The sequence below is a fragment of the Hyla sarda genome, chromosome 2 (genome assembly GCF_029499605.1).
Source record: "Hyla sarda isolate aHylSar1 chromosome 2, aHylSar1.hap1, whole genome shotgun sequence".
Classification (NCBI taxonomy): domain Eukaryota; kingdom Metazoa; phylum Chordata; class Amphibia; order Anura; family Hylidae; genus Hyla; species Hyla sarda.
The window spans coordinates 4,108,898-4,126,674 of NC_079190.1; the positions used below are offsets into that span (position 1 = coordinate 4,108,898).

The 17,777-nt window shown below is 44.4% G+C and overlaps 1 protein-coding gene across 1 annotated transcript in view; it reads right to left on the reverse strand.

The window, feature by feature from the left end:
- The window catches only part of LOC130355582 (zinc finger protein 420-like), a 94,177-nt gene that overhangs the window by 55,356 nt on the left and 21,044 nt on the right, over positions 1-17,777 (reverse strand). The window contains exons 4-8 of the mRNA XM_056555895.1: positions 12,615-12,776; positions 10,101-10,224; positions 9,888-9,985; positions 7,642-7,699; positions 3,616-4,901 (exon numbers count right to left, since the gene is read on the reverse strand). Of these exons, the coding sequence (XP_056411870.1) occupies positions 3,616-4,901; positions 7,642-7,699; positions 9,888-9,985; positions 10,101-10,224; positions 12,615-12,776 (1,728 nt within the window). The remainder of the gene's footprint in view (positions 1-3,615; positions 4,902-7,641; positions 7,700-9,887; positions 9,986-10,100; positions 10,225-12,614; positions 12,777-17,777) is intronic.

Below are 17,777 nucleotides of genomic sequence, written 5' to 3' on the forward strand. Positions count from 1 at the left end.
ACGGAAGCCGGTGAGTTGCCTAGCGACATCTGGAGGGTACAGTCTGAGACCACTAGATAGTGGTCTCCAACTGTAGCCCTCCAGATGTTGCAAGACTACAACTCCCAGCATACCCAGACAGCTGTTTGGGCATGCTGGAATATGTAGTTTTGCAACAGCTGGAGGGCTACAGTTTGAGACCACTATCTAATGGTCTCTAAACTGTATCCCTCCAGATCTTGCAAAACTACAACTCCTAGCATGCCCAAACAGCTGTTTGCTGTCCGGGCATGCTGGGATTTGTAGTTTTGCAACAGCTGGAGGACCACAGTTTGGAGATCACTTTGCAGTGGTCTCTAAAACTGTAGCCCTCCAGATGTTGCAAAACTGCAAATCCCAGAATGCCCAAACAGCTGTCTCGGCATGCTGGGAGTTGTAGTTGTGTACCTCCAGCTGTTGCATAAATACATCTCCCAGCATGCCCTTTGGTGATCAGTACATGCTGGGAGTTGTAGTTTTGCAACAGCTGGAGGCACGCTGGTTGGAAAATACTGAGTTAGATAACAGAACCTAACTGAAGGTTTTCCAACCAGTGTGCCTCCAGCTGTTGCAAAACTACAACTCCCAGCATGCACGGTCTGTCAGTACATGCTGGGAGTTGTAGTTTTTAAACAGCTGGAGGTTTGCCCCCCCCCATGTGAACGTACAGAGTACATTCACACAGGCAGGTTTACAGTAAGTTTCTTGCTTCAAGTTTGGGCTGCGGCAAATTTTTTGCCGCAGCGCAAACTCCTATTGGGAAACTTACTGTTACCCGCCAGTGCGAGTGTACCCTAAAAACACTACACTACACTAACACATAAGGGTAAAACACAACATATACACCACCTTACACTGTCCCCCCAATAAAAATTAAAAACGTATTGTATGGCAGTGTTTCCAAAACGGAGCCTCCAGCTGTTGCAAAACAACAACTCCCAGCATTTCTGGACAGCCACTGACTGTCCAGGCATGCTGGGAGTTTAGCAACAGCTGGAGGCACCCTGTTTGGGAATCACTGGCGTAGAATACCCCTATGTCCATCCCTATGCAATCCCCAATTTAGTCCTCAAATGCGCATGGCGCTCTCACTTCAGAGCCCTGTCGTATTTCAAGGAAACAGGTTAGGGCCACATATGGGGTATCTCCGTACTCGGGAGAAATTGCACTACAAATTTTGGGGGGAATTTTCTCCTTTTACCCCTTATGAAAAGGAAAAGTTGGGGGCTACACCAGCTTGTTAGTGTAAAAGAATAAAAATGTTTACACTAACATGCTGGTGTTGCCCCATACTTTTTATTTTCACAAGCGTTAAAAGGAAAAAAAGACCCCCAAAATTTGTAACGCAATTTCTCCTGAGTACGGAAATACCTCATATGTGGTCGTAAAATGCTCTGCAGGCGGACAACAAGGCTCAGGAGTGAGAGCGCACTATGTACATTTGATGCCTAAATTGGTGATTTGCACAGGGGTGGCTGATTTTACAGCGGTTCTGACATAAACGCAAAAAAATAAATACCCAGATGTGACCCCATTTTGGAAACTACACTCCTCACGAAATGTAATAAGGGGTACAGTGAGCATTTACGCCCCACAGGTGTCTGACAGATTTTTGGAACAGTGGTCCGTGAAAATGAAAAATGTAATTTTTCATTTGCACAGCCCACTGTTCCAAAGATCTGTCAAACTTCCATTCCAAACTATTTTTTTCCCAAAAGCTCAATGGCGCTCCTCCTCTTCTGAGCACTGTAGTGCGCCAGCAGAGCACTTGACGTCCACACATGGGGTATTTCCATACTCAGAAGAGATGGGGTTTCAAATGTTGGGGGGCATTTTGTCCTATTACCCCTTGTAAAAAAAAATTATTTGAGGGAAAACTAGCATTTTAGTGGAAAAAAAAAATTAATTACACATCCAACTTTCACGAAAAGTCGTCAAACACCTGTGGGGTGTTAAGGCTCACTGGACCCCTTGTTACGTGCCTTGATGGGTGTAGTTTCCAAAATAGTATGCCATGTGTTTTTTTTTTGCTGTCCTGGCACCATAGGGGCTTCCTAAATGCGACATGCCCCCCAAAAACCATTTCAGCAAATTTTGCTTTTCAAAAGCTAAATGTGACTCCTTCTCTTCTGAGCATTGTAGTTCGCCCGCAAAGCATTTTACATCCTAACATGGGGTGTTTCCATACTCAGAAGAGATGGTGTTACAAATGTTGGGGGTCATTTTGTCCTATTATCCCTTGTAAAAAAAAATCTAAATTTGAGGGAAAACTAGCATTTTAGTGAAAAAAAATATAATAATTTTCACTTCCAACTTTAACGAAAAGTCGTCAAACACCTGTGGGGTGTTAAGGCTCACTGGACCCCTTGTTACGTACCTTGAGGGGTGAAGTTTCCAAAATAGTATGCCATGTGGGGGGGGGGGGGTTCTGCTGTTCTGGCACCATAGGGGCTTCCTAAATGTGACATGCCCCCCAAAAACCATTTCAGAAAAACTCACTCTCCAAAATTCCACTGTCGCTCCTTCCCTTTTGAGCCCTCTACTGCGCCCGCCGTACACTTGACATACACATATGAGGTATTTTCTTACTCGAGAGAAATTGGGTTACACATTTTAGGAAGTTTTCTCTCCTTTTAACCCTTGTAAAAATTCAATAACTGGGTCTACAAGAACATGCGAGTGTAAAAAAAATGAAGATTTTGAATTTTCTCCTTCAATTTGCTGCTATTCCTATGAAACACCTAAAGGGTTAACAAATCTTTTGAATGTCATTTTGAATACTTTGAGGGGTGCAGTTTTTATAATGGGGTCATTTGTGGGGTATTTCTAATAACTTCTTATTAGAAATACCCCACAAATGACCCCATTATAAAAACCTTCAAATCCACTTCAAAACAGAACTGGTCCCTGAAAAATTTTGATTTTCCAAATTTTGGGAAAAATCGGAAAATTGCTGCTGAACTTTGAAGCCCTCTGGTGTCTTCCAAAAGTAAAAACATGTCAACTTTATGATGGAAACATAAAGTAGACGTATTGTATATGTGAATCAATATATCATTTATTTGGAATATTCATTTTCCTTACAAGCAGAGAGCTTCAAAGTTAAAAAAATGCGAAATTTTCAATTTTTTCATCAAATTTTGGAATTTTTCACCAAGAAATGATTCAAGTATCGACAAAATTTTACCACTAACATAAAGTAGAATATGTCACGAAAAAACAATCTCGGAATCAGAATGAAAGGTAAAAGCATCCCAGAGTTATTAATGTTTAAAGTGACAGTGGTCAGATGTGCAAAAAATGGCCGTGTCCTACAGTGAAAATTGGCTGGGTCCTTAAGGGGTTAACCACATGCTGTGTAAAAATCCATATTGGATACTGACCTGCAGAATGGATTTTAGATCCACAGCATGTTTAGTGGTTCTGTCGGGTTCCCCTGCAGATTTCCCCCATTGACTTCAATATATTTATTACATAAATTTTGATGCATATTTTGGTCCCAAAATCTGCATTGGGCACTCCACAGCAAAATCGGCACTATTTGGTGAAAATTTGCCTCAGCGGAAAAGCTACAGATTCCCTGCTTCAGGCCATGACAATGTTTTCTACCGTGTGAATTCTCTGATGTCTCTCGAGAAGACGTTTGAGCAGAAAACATTTCCCACATTCTGAACATGAGAACGGCTTCTCCCCTGTGTGAGTTCTTAGATGATACACTAGAGCAGATTTCTGGTTATAACATTTCCCACATTCAGGGCACGAAAATGGCTTCTCCCCTGTGTGAATTCTCAGGTGTTTTATAAGGACTGATTTGTATGTAAAACCTTTCCCACATTCAGGGCACGAAAAAGGTTTCTCCCCTGTGTGAATCATCTGATGTTTTTCCAGATAATCTTTACGCATAAAGCTTTTTCCACATTCGCCACATGAAAAAGTCTTCTGTCCTGAGTGAATTAGCAGATGTCTCTCAAGGTGAGCTTTGCACACAAAACATTTCCCACATTCTGAACATAAAAATGGCTTCTCCCCTATATGAGTTCTTAGATGTTCCATAAGATATGATTTCTGACTAAAATATTTCCCGCATTCAGGACATAAGAAAGGTTTCTCCCCTGAGTGAGTTATCTGATGTTTCTCTAGAGAACGTTTATGCAAAAAACATTTCTCACATTCCTGACATGAAAATGGCTTCTCCCCTGTGTGAATTCTCTGATGTTGCTCCAGATAATCTTTACGTGTAAAGGACTTTCCACATTCTGCACATGAAAATGGCTTCTCTCCTGAGTGGATTCTCTGGTGTCTTTCAAGATGACCTTTAAGCATAAAACATTTCCCACATTCAGAACATGAAAACGGCTTGTCCCCTATGTGAGTTCTTAGATGTTCCATAAGGTATGCTTTCCGACCGAAACATTTCCCACATTCAGGACATAAAAACGGCTTCTGGCCCGAGTGAACTAACTGATGTTTCTCAAGAGAATGTTTATGCATAAAGCATTTTCCACATTCCACGCATGAAAATGACTTCCCTCCTGTGTGAATTTGCTGATGCTGCTCAAGATAATCTTTACGAGTAAAGCATTTCCCACATTCCCGACACGAAAACGGCTTCTCCCCTGTGTGAATTCTTTGATGTCTCTCAAGATGACTCTTAAGCATAAAGCATTTTCCGCAATCCAAACACGAAAACCGCTTCTCCCCTGTGTGAATTCTTAGGTGTCCCATGAGATTCGATTTTCGATTGAAACGTTTACCACATTCGAAACATCCAAAAACTTTAGGAAGTCTACGTCCTCTTCCTTTCTTGCTAATCAGTGATGGATTCTCTTCTGCTTCATAACAGGGAGATAGAAGGAGGTGTCCGTGGGAGCCTATCATCCAGTCTTGATTTGAAAAAAAAAAATAATAATTACTGTATGTTAAATATATCAAAAACAGTCAACAAATCAGAATAAGAGGTTCTGCTGATTAGTTGAAAAATGATCAGTAACAATAGCAATATAAATCGACACCTACCAAAAATTGTTTATATTAAAGGAATATTCCAGGATTTTTTTTTATTTGACTAATGCTATAGGGGCTGTAAAGTTAGTGTAGTTCATAATATGGTGTTGTCTCAGGTTTTCCCAGGTTGCAGTGCGGCCCGAGACATTACATCACTAGTCAGGTGTTGAAAAGAAGCGTGTCTGTGCTTCAATGGGTGGAACGACCTCTGGGAGGGAGGGAGATCATTCTCCACAGAGCTGCGGGGAATTGTAGTTTCCTGAACAGCACACATAGCTCAGCTGTGCTTCAATGGGTGGGGTGACTGATGTGTGGGAGGGAGAAAAGCAACCTCACACTTACAAATAAGGGATCCTGGGACTTGTAGTTGGAGGGAGGGAACTCCAACAGGAAATGACCCCCTTAAGGGGTTAGTAATGTTTACTTATTGGAAATTATGTGTTGTGTTCTCACTTAAAGAGGAACTGTCATTATGAAAAACTTTCTATATTTTGTAGTACTACTGATGACTTTTTTCAATATACGTTTATAAAAAAAAAACAAAGAATGAAAATAGCCACCACTAGGGGTCATCTATCTTTATGCAGATAGACTACTCTGTACTTTGCAGCATACTGAATACCGGCCGTAAAGTGAGTTGGTATCTAGTATAGGAGATCACCATTGTACCACTACAGCCTTCAGATATTCCTAAACTACAACTCCCATGATGGGAGTTGTAGTTTTGCAACAGCTGGGGGTACAATCTTTGTAAAACTCTGTTTTAGAGCTGTGTATTCTCCTGCTGTGTGCCTCCAGCTCTTGCAAAACTACAAAGTTGTAGTTTTGCAACAGCTTAAGGCAACACGGTGCTTTATAAACACTGCAGCTCCAGCTGTTGCAAAACTACAACTCCCAGCATGCTTGAACAGCCAAAGCTTTCTCTGACTCCTGAATGACACGGAAGCTTATCAGACATGTTAGGGATATATAGGTCCTAGACATATAAAAATTATATGTACATGATCAGGATTAGGTACTGAGTAACATATCACTTTTGTCTTTTTTTTGGCACTATGACAGGTACGCTTTAATGCCCCCCATGTAAGCGAGGTCTCCAACCTCACTGTTCATTGGTGACATCCTTAAAATTGCATGAGATGGAGGGGCATGTGACCAGATACACCTATCAGCATGTAGTAGTTTCCTGGTCAGCAGAAGTCCAGGACCAAGTGCAGATGAAGGTATCCAGTCAAAAATGGAGGCGACTGACTGTCACCTCAGATGAGGCTGTAATAAAGTGGATATGGCAAATACAACTTCTGCACTGGAAACAGGTAGAACAACAAAGGGTTCTCCAACATAAGGTAACTTTAGTAGTTAAAGGGGTACTCCGCTGCTCAGCGTTTGGAACAAACTGTTCCGAATGCTGGAGCCGGGAGCTCGTGACCTCATAGCTCCGCCCCCTCATGATGTCACGCCCCACCCCCTCAATGCATTTCTATGGGAGGGGGCGTGACGACTGTCACGCCCCCTCCCATAGACTTGCATTGAGGGGGTGGGGTGTGACGTCACAAGCTCCCAGTGCCGGCCCCAGCGTACCCCTTTAAGTGCCATACAATAATGGACATGCTTACCAAGGATCTGTGCTTGTGTTGGTGGTAAATGGCCGTGTCCTGTTTCCCCCATCATGCTGATGGCTTGTTTTTGGGAACTGGCTTCTTCCTGTTTCTGTGGCCTCCCTCAGACTACAATCCCCAGGATCCTTTGTTTTAAGGTGTGATCTGTGCGATGATGAATGCACATACATGTGCGCCGGTAATGTCATCAGGGGGCCTGGCTTCACACACAATAGACAAAGACAAGTCCCCTTTTAGCACCTGACTTGTGATGTATTGCCGAGACAACACTCATTTTATAGACTGCAGAAAATGAACTTTCGGGGAAAAAGAAAGACTACTGCCCTTGTTTTAGATTCTAAGAACCAAAAATCCCAGAATACCACTTTCGAGGGGTATTCCAGGATTTTTTTTTATTTGACTATGCTACAGGGGCTGTAAAGTTAGTGTAGTTCATAATATAGTGTCTGTACCTGTGTGTGACGGTTTTCTCACAATTCTTCTGTGATTTTCACCCCAATATTTCTTTTTAACAGCATAAAAAATTACTGTTGTCTCAGATTTTTCCCAGGTTGCAATGCGGCCGAGACCTGACATCACTAGTCAGCTGATGACAGAGAGCCTGTCTGCTTCAATGGGTGGAGGGATCGCTTGGTGGGAGAGAGATCAATCTGCAACAGCTGTAGGCAACCTGATGGAAAACCACAGGTCTTTTGAATGGATGCAGCTAATTTATGATGGGGTGGCTGATGTGTGGGAGGGAGGAAAATGGAATTATGGGATTTGTAGGCAAAAAAAAAACTCAAACAGGAAATACCAGTTCACAAAAAGCTAACCACAGTGTTATGGTAATCTCATGACATAGCCATTTAGCCCTAAGACAAGCGCAGATCCTTCCTAATCATGTCCATTACTGTCTGCCAGGTACGTACTAAAATCACCTTATGGTGGAGAACCCCTTTAAGTTAGTCTGTAATGCATAAGGGCAAAATAAAGCACAACATTTAGGAGAAGCTCTTACCATTCTCGGACACCAATACATGGTGCACCTCTTCACTCTTTATTACACTGTCACTTTCCTGCAAGAATCCAACATAAAATACATGAGGGGAAAAAAAGCAAAACCAGAACCCTAGTTTATCTTACATACAGGCTAAAAAGCATGAACTGATTTATCAAGGTGAATGATCAAGTGGTGATCAGACAGGAACAACATTCATCCAAATAATGCACATATTGATAGAAATGTTATTGTTATTTTGCAGCATGAAATGATGGGACCTGATCCTGGAGTGGACACTGTGTCTGTAAGGTTATTCCACCGCATCACAGGCTAAAAAGCATAAACCCAACTACGGAAAAGACAGATCTGCTTAAGTGGTGATCAGACAGGAACAACATTCATCCAAATACTGTGCATATTGATGGAAATGTTTCTGTTAATTTGCTGCATGAAAGTATGGGAGCCGATCCTTGAATGAACTTTGTGTCTGTAAGGTTATTCTACCGCATCACAGGCTAAAAAGCATGAACCGATTTACAGAGGAGAAGGATCAAGTCGTGAACAGACAGGAACAACATTCATCCAAACATTGTGCATTTTGATGGAAATGTTATTTTGAAGCATGAAATGATCTGAGCCGATCCTGGAGTGGATACTATGGGCCTCATTTACTAAGAGTATTGTGTCGTTTTCTTTGTGGGTTTTTGTTTCGGACACGCATTTTTCCATGTTAGGTTTCTTTTACAAATGTACCTTTGAAGACACGCTCCTTTGTGTGGTTTTCTGCGTAAAGTGCAGTGGAGTTACAAGGGTTTATGGGACTTATTTTTTTGTCAGAAATTCTGGCGCACAACACATGGGACAAAGAAAACTCTACAAAATCTACCCAGAAAAGCCTTAGTAATTGAGGCCCTATGTCTGTAAGGTTATTCCATCGCATTACAGGCTGAAAATCACAAACCGATTTACAAAGGAGAAGGATCTGATCAAGTGGTGATCATGCGGGAACAACCTTCATCATGCCGAAGGCTGTCCGGGCATGCTGGGAGTTGTAGTTTTGCAAAAGCTAAAGGTAGCCTGGTTGGGAAACACCTAGGGACATGTCAAGAGTTTGTTGGTCAGGGTCTACAGGAACAAGACAGCCCAATAGATATACATTGCGAGTCTGTCCTGGTCACATGACTCAGAGGTGGGAGAAAACATGTTAAGCGTGCACCTATTATTGTAATCAGTCTGGGCTTAAAGACTCTCTACACTGTTTAGAGCTGTGCATCTGCAGACCAGTCAGGACAAATAGTGTAAGGAGACCTTGTAGAAGACGTGCCCAGGACACCTTGTAAAGCCCTTGTAGAAGACGTGCCCAGGACACCTTGTAAAGCCCTTGTAGAAGACGTGCCCAGGACACCGTGTAGAAGACGTGCCCAGGACACCGTGTAGAAGACGTGCCCAGGACACCGTGTAGAAGACGTGCCCAGGACACCGTGTAGAAGACGTGCCCAGGACACCGTGTAGAAGACGTGCCCAGGACACCGTGTAGAAGACGTGCCCAGGACACCGTGTAGAAGACGTGCCCAGGACACCGTGTAGAAGACGTGCCCAGGACACCGTGTAGAAGACGTGCCCAGGACACCGTGTAGAAGACGTGCCCAGGACACCGTGTAGAAGACGTGCCCAGGACACCGTGTAGAAGACGTGCCCAGGACACCGTGTAGAAGACGTGCCCACAAAAACCGTGTAGAAGATGTGCCCAGAAAAACCTTGTAGAAGACGTGCTCAGCGCTATTTTGATAGCACAAGATGCACTACACAACATGGTCCTAATGTTATGGCTGATCTGTTTACAGATATATTTGAACAAATGTAACAGGTCAACCCCTCCCCCTTATATGTGTCAACCCCTCCCCCTTATATGTCTCTGAACCCAATATTGTAAATGGTAAGTAAAGTAGAAGATTACATTCATAAGTCATTTGTCCTGACTCTACACATCATGTTCTTTTATCAGCACAATGCCAACCAGCTGCTTGTAAAGCTATATGTTCTTTGATTTACACCACAGAACTTTACATCTACCATATGATCTTATTTACAAAGTGGATATAAGAGGAGATGGAGGTTTATCACAAGACTGTATATAACCAGAAACCATTTGTATCCAGGAGCGACCACAGCCAACACCAGGACCCCATAGATGTCTCCTCCACTGCTGGGATAGAAAGCTCCATGACATCAATCTATAGAGGATTTACAGGAATCTCATCTACCTGATGATCCGGGGGGACATTCTGCGTCTCCTCTGGACAATCCTGGGGATATAGAGGACGGGGACATCTCTCTGGTGGATTCCTCTGACCGGACCCGTCTATAGGAAATATATACAGTGACTGAATACATTGTATATGTGATGATCACATGATGGGGGGTCTAAGTGACCCTGACCCCTGGTCTCCTCTATAATCAGGAAGGTCTCCTCTTACCTGGTGATGTGAGGGGCCGGTGATCCCCCATCATGACGTCCTGGTACTGATCCTTGTGTCCTTCTACATACTCCCACTCCTCCATGGAGAAATAGACAGTGACGTCCTGACACCTTATAGGAACCTGACACATAATAATCCAGTCATCACCAGACCCCTCCATTACTGTATAATGTCCCAGCAGTGTCACCTCTCGAGTCATCACCAGACCCCTCCATTACTGTATAATGTCCCAGCAGTGTCACCTCTCTATACAGTAATGGAGGGGTCTGGTGATGATTAGAGAGGTGACACTGCTGGGACATTATACAGTAATGGAGGGGTCTGGTGATGATTAATGTCCCAGCAGTGTCACCTCTCCAGTCATCACCAGACCCCTCCATTACTGTATAATGTCCCAGCAGTGTCACCTCTCCAGTCATCACCAGACCCCTCCATTACTATATAATGTCCCAGCAGTGTCACCTCTCCAGTCATCACCAGACCCCTCCATTACTGTATATAGTCCCAGCAGTGTCACCTCTCCAGTCATCACCAGACCCCTCCATTACTGTATATAGTCCCAGCAGTGTCACCTCTCCAGTCATCACCAGACCCCTCCATTACTGTATAATGTCCCAGCAGTGTCACCTCTCCAGTCATCACCAGACCCCTCCATTACTGTATAATATCCCAGCAGTGTCACCTCTCCAGTCATCACCAGACCCCTCCATTACTGTATAATGTCCCAGCAGTGTCACCTCTCTAATCATCACCAGACCCCTCCATTACTGTATAATGTCCCAGCAGTGTCACCTCTCCAGTCATCACCAGACCCCTCCATTACTGTATAATGTCCCAGCAGTGTCACCTCTCCAGTCATCACCAGACCCCTCCATTACTGTATAATGTCCCAGCAGTGTCACCTCTCGAGTCATCACCAGACCCCTCCATTACTGTATAATGTCCCAGCAGTGTCACCTCTCGAGTCATCACCAGACCCTCCATTACTGTATAATGTCCCAGCAGTGTCATCTCTCCAGTCATCACCAGACCCCTCCATTACTGTATAATGTCCAGCAGTGTCACCTCTCCAGTCATCACCGGACCCCTCCATTACTTTATAATGTCCCAGCAGTGTCACCTCTCCAGTCATCACCAGACCCCTCCATTACTGTATAATGTCCCAGCAGTGTCACCTCTCCAGTCATCACCAGACCCCTCCATTACTGTATAATGTCCCAGCAGTGTCACCTCTGCAGTCATCACCAGACCCCTCCATTACTGTATAATGTCCCAGCAGTGTCACCTCTCCAGTCATCACCAGACCCCTCCATTACTGTATAATGTCCCAGCAGTGTCACCTCTCCAGTCATCACCAGACCCCTCCATTACTGTATAATGTCCCAGCAGTGTCACCTCTGCAGTCATCACCAGACCCCTCCATAACTGTATAATGTCCCAGCAGTGTCACCTCTCTAATCATCACCAGACCCCTCCATTACTGTATAATGTCCCAGCAGTGTCACCTCTCCAGTCATCACCAGACCCCTCCATTACTGTATAATGTCCCAGCAGTGTCACCTCTCTAATCATCACCAGACTTCTCCATTACTGTATAATGTCCCAGCAGTGTCATCTCTCCAGTCATCACCAGACCCCTCCATTACTGTATAATGTCCCAGCATTCCCAGCAGTGTCACCTCTCCAGTCATCACCAGACCCCTCCATTACTGTATAATGTCCCAGCATTCCCAGCAGTGTCACCTCTCCAGTCATCACCAGACCCCTCCATTACTGTATAATGTCCCAGCAGTGTCACCTCTCCAGTCATCACCAGACCCCTCCATTACTATATAATGTCCCAGCAGTGTCACCTCTCCAGTCATCACCAGACCCCTCCATTACTATATAATGTCCCAGCAGTGTCACCTCTCTAATCATCACAGACCCCTCCATTACTGTATAATATCCCAGCAGTGTCACCTCTCCAGTCATCACCAGACCCCTCCATTACTGTATAATGTCCCAGCAGTGTCACCTCTCCAGTCATCACCAGACCCCTCCATTACTGTATAATGTCCCAGCAGTGTCACCTCTCCAGTCATCACCAGACCCCTCCATTACTGTATAATGTCCCAGCAGTGTCACCTCTCCAGTCATCACCAGACCCCTCCATTACTGTATAATGTCCCAGCAGTGTCACCTCTCCAATCATTACCAGACCCCTCCATTACTGTATAATGTCCCAGCAGTGTCACCTCTCCAGTCATCACCAGACCCCTCATTACTGTATAATGTCCCAGCAGTGTCACCTCTCCAGTCATCACCAGACCCCTCCATTACTGTATAATGTCCCAGCAGGGTCACCTCTCCAGTCATCACCAGACCCCTCCATTACTGTATAATGTCCCAGCAGTGTCACCTCTCCAGTCATCACCAGACCCCTCCATTACTGTATAATGTCCCAGCAGTGTCACCTCTCTAATCATCACCAGACCCCTCCATTACTGTATAATGTCCCAGCAGGGTCACCTCTCCAGTCAGCAGCTCAGTGATCCTGGTTGTCAGTTCTAGGATCTTCTGCTCATGTATCAGTGAATGAGGATCCTCGGGGGTGGGGCTTTGGGTGGTGCCCGATCCTCCTGACACACGGGGGGTCACACACTCAGACGACTTCTTCACTACTGTGTAGTCCTGTGTATGGGGAGAAACCGATCACTACAGACATTGTAAGAGTCCTTCACCTCTCATCTACCTGTATTATCTATAGGATCAGACGTCATGTGACCTCTCACCTCTCCAGTCATCTACCTGTATTATCTATAGGATCAGACGTCATGTGACCTCTCACCTCTCCAGTCATCTACCTGTATTATCTATAGGATCAGACGTCATGTGACCTCTCACCTCTCCAGTCATCTACCTGTATTATCTATAGGATCAGACGTCATGTGACCTCTCACCTCTCCAGTCATCTACCTGTATTATCTATAGGATCAGACGTCATGTGACCTCTGACCTCTCCGGTCATCTACCTGTATTATCTATAGGATCAGACATCATGTGACCTCTGACCTCTCCTGTCATCTACCTGTATTATCTATAGGATCAGACGTCATGTGACCTCTCACCTCTCCAGTCATCTACCTGTATTATCTATAGGATCAGACGTCATGTGACCTCTCACCTCTCCAGTCATATACCTGTATTATCTATAGGATCAGACGTCATGTGACCTCTCACCTCTCCAGTCATCTACCTGTATTATCTATAGGATCAGACGTCATGTGACCTCTCACCTCTCCGGTCATCTACCTGTATTATCTATAGGATCAGACATCATGTGACCTCTCACCTCTCCAGTCATCTACCTGTATTATCTATAGGATCAGACGTCATGTGACCTCTCACCTCTCCGGTCATCTACCTGTATTATCTATAGGATCAGACGTCATGTGACCTCTCCGGTCATCTACCTGTATTATCTATAGGATCAGACGTCATGTGACCTCTCACCTCTCCAGTCATCTACCTGTATTATATATAGGATCAGACGTCATGTGACCTCTCACCTCTCCAGTCATCTACCTGTATTATATATAGGATCAGACGTCATGTGACCTCTCACCTCTCCAGTCATCTACCTGTATTATATATAGGATCAGACGTCATGTGACCTCTCACCTCTCCAGTCATCTACCTGTATTATCTATAGGATCAGATGTCATGTGACCTCTCACCTCTCCAGTCATCTACCTGTATTATTTATAGGATCAGATGTCATGTGACCTCTCACCTCTCCAGTCATCTACCTGTATTATCTATAGGATCAGACATCATGTGACCTCTCACCTCTCCAGTCATCTACCTGTATTATCTATAGGATCAGACGTCATGTGACCTCTCACCTCTCCGGTCATCTACCTGTATTATCTATAGGATCAGACATCATGTGACCTCTCACCTCTCCGGTCATCTACCTGTATTATCTATAGGATCGGACATCATGTGACCTCTCACCTCTCCAGTCATCTACCTGTATTATCTATAGGATCAGATGTCATGTGACCTCTCACCTCTCCAGTCATCTACCTGTATTATATATAGGATCAGACGTCATGTGACCTCTGACCTCTCCGGTCATCTACCTGTATTATCTATAGGATCAGATGTCATGTGACCTCTCACCTCTCCAGTCATCTACCTGTATTATCTATAGGATCAGACGTCATGTGACCTCTCACCTCTCCAGTCATCTACCTGTATTATCTATAGGATCAGACGTCATGTGACCTCTCACCTCTCCAGTCATCTACCTGTATTATCTATAGGATCAGACGTCATGTGACCTCTCACCTCTCCAGTCATCTACCTGTATTATCTATAGGATCAGACGTCATGTGACCTCTGACCTCTCCGGTCATCTACCTGTATTATCTATAGGATCAGACATCATGTGACCTCTGACCTCTCCTGTCATCTACCTGTATTATCTATAGGATCAGACGTCATGTGACCTCTCACCTCTCCAGTCATCTACCTGTATTATCTATAGGATCAGACGTCATGTGACCTCTCACCTCTCCGGTCATCTACCTGTATTATCTATAGGATCAGACGTTATGTGACCTCTCACCTCTCCAGTCATCTACCTGTATTATCTATAGGATCAGACGTCATGTGACCTCTCACCTCTCCGGTCATCTACCTGTATTATCTATAGGATCAGACGTCATGTGACCTCTCCGGTCATCTACCTGTATTATCTATAGGATCAGACGTCATGTGACCTCTCACCTCTCCAGTCATCTACCTGTATTATCTATAGGATCAGATGTCATGTGACCTCTCACCTCTCCAGTCATCTACCTGTATTATTTATAGGATCAGATGTCATGTGACCTCTCACCTCTCCAGTCATCTACCTGTATTATCTATAGGATCAGACGTCATGTGACCTCTGACCTCTCCAGTCATCTACCTGTATTATTTATAGGATCAGATGTCATGTGACCTCTCACCTCTCCAGTCATCTACCTGTATTATCTATAGGATCAGACGTCATGTGACCTCTCACCTCTCCGGTCATCTACCTGTATTATCTATAGAATCAGTCGTCATGTGACCTCTCACCTCTCCAGTCATCTACCTGTATTATCTATAGGATCAGACGTCATGTGACCTCTCACCTCTCCGGTCATCTACCTGTATTATCTATAGAATCAGTCGTCATGTGACCTCTCACCTCTCCAGTCATCTACCTGTATTATCTATAGGATCAGACGTCATGTGACCTCTCACCTCTCCAGTCATCTACCTGTATTATCTATAGGATCAGACGTCATGTGACCTCTCCAGTCATCTACCTGTATTATCTATAGGATCAGACGTCATGTGACCTCTCACCTCTCCGGTCATCTACCTGTATTATCTATAGGATCAGACGTCATGTGACCTCTCACCTCTCCGGTCATCTACCTGTATTATCTATAGGATCAGACGTCATGTGACCTCTCACCTCTCCGGTCATCTACCTGTATTATCTATAGGATCAGACGTCATGTGACCTCTGACCTCTCCGGTCATCTACCTGTATTATCTATAGGATCAGACGTCATGTGACCTCTGACCTCTCCGGTCATCTACCTGTATTATCTATAGGATCAGACGTCATGTGACCTCTCACCTCTCCAGTCATCTACCTGTATTATCTATAGGATCAGACGTCATGTGACCTCTCACCTCTCCGGTCATCTACCTGTATTATCTATAGGATCAGACGTCATGTGACCTCTGACCTCTCCGGTCATCTACCTGTATTATCTATAGGATCAGATGTCATGTGACCTCTCACCTCTCCAGTCATCTACCTGTATTATCTATAGGATCAGACGTCATGTGACCTCTCACCTCTCCAGTCATCTACCTGTATTATCTATAGGATCAGACGTCATGTGACCTCTCACCTCTCCAGTCATCTACCTGTATTATCTATAGGATCAGACGTCATGTGACCTCTCACCTCTCCAGTCATCTACCTGTATTATCTATAGGATCAGACGTCATGTGACCTCTCACCTCTCCAGTCATCTACCTGTATTATCTATAGGATCAGACGTCATGTGACCTCTCACCTCTCCAGTCATCTACCTGTATTATCTATAGGATCAGACGTCATGTGACCTCTCACCTCTCCGGTCATCTACCTATATTATCTATAGGATCAGACGTCATGTGACCTCTCACCTCTCCGGTCATCTACCTGTATTATCTATAGGATCAGACGTCATGTGACCTCTCACCTCTCCGGTCATCTACCTGTATTATCTATAGGATCAGACGTCATGTGACCTCTGACCTCTCCGGTCATCTACCTGTATTATCTATAGGATCAGACGTCATGTGACCTCTCCGGTCATCTACCTGTATTATCTATAGGATCAGATGTCATGTGACCTCTCACCTCTCCAGTCATCTACCTGTATTATCTATAGGATCAGACGTCATGTGACCTCTCACCTCTCCGGTCATCTACCTGTATTATCTATAGGATCAGACATCATGTGACCTCTCACCTCTCCAGTCATCTACCTGTATTATCTATAGGATCAGACGTCATGTGACCTCTCACCTCTCCGGTCATCTACCTGTATTATCTATAGGATCAGACGTCATGTGACCTCTCACCTCTCCAGTCATCTACCTGTATTATCTATAGGATCAGACGTCATGTGACCTCTCACCTCTCCAGTCATCTACCTGTATTATCTATAGGATCAGACGTCATGTGACCTCTGACCTCTCCGGTCATCTACCTGTATTATCTATAGGATCAGACATCATGTGACCTCTGACCTCTCCTGTCATCTACCTGTATTATCTATAGGATCAGACGTCATGTGACCTCTCACCTCTCCAGTCATCTACCTGTATTATCTATAGGATCAGACGTCATGTGACCTCTCACCTCTCCAGTCATATACCTGTATTATCTATAGGATCAGACGTCATGTGACCTCTCACCTCTCCAGTCATCTACCTGTATTATCTATAGGATCAGACGTCATGTGACCTCTCACCTCTCCTGTCATCTACCTGTATTATCTATAGGATCAGACGTCATGTGACCTCTCACCTCTCCAGTCATCTACCTGTATTATCTATAGGATCAGACGTCATGTGACCTCTCACCTCTCCGGTCATCTACCTGTATTATCTATAGGATCAGACGTCATGTGACCTCTCACCTCTCCAGTCATCTACCTGTATTATCTATAGGATCAGACGTCATGTGACCTCTCACCTCTCCGGTCATCTACCTGTATTATCTATAGAATCAGTCGTCATGTGACCTCTCAACTCTCCGGTCATCTACCTGTATTATCTATAGGATCAGACGTCATGTGACCTCTCACCTCTCCAGTCATCTACCTGTATTATCTATAGGATCAGACGTCATGTGACCTCTCACCTCTCCAGTCATCTACCTGTATTATCTATAGGATCAGATGTCATGTGACCTCTCACCTCTCCAGTCATCTACCTGTATTATCTATAGGATCAGACATCATGTGACCTCTCACCTCTCCAGTCATCTACCTGTATTATCTATAGGATCGGACATCATGTGACCTCTCACCTCTCCAGTCATCTACCTGTATTATCTATAGGATCGGACATCATGTGACCTCTCAC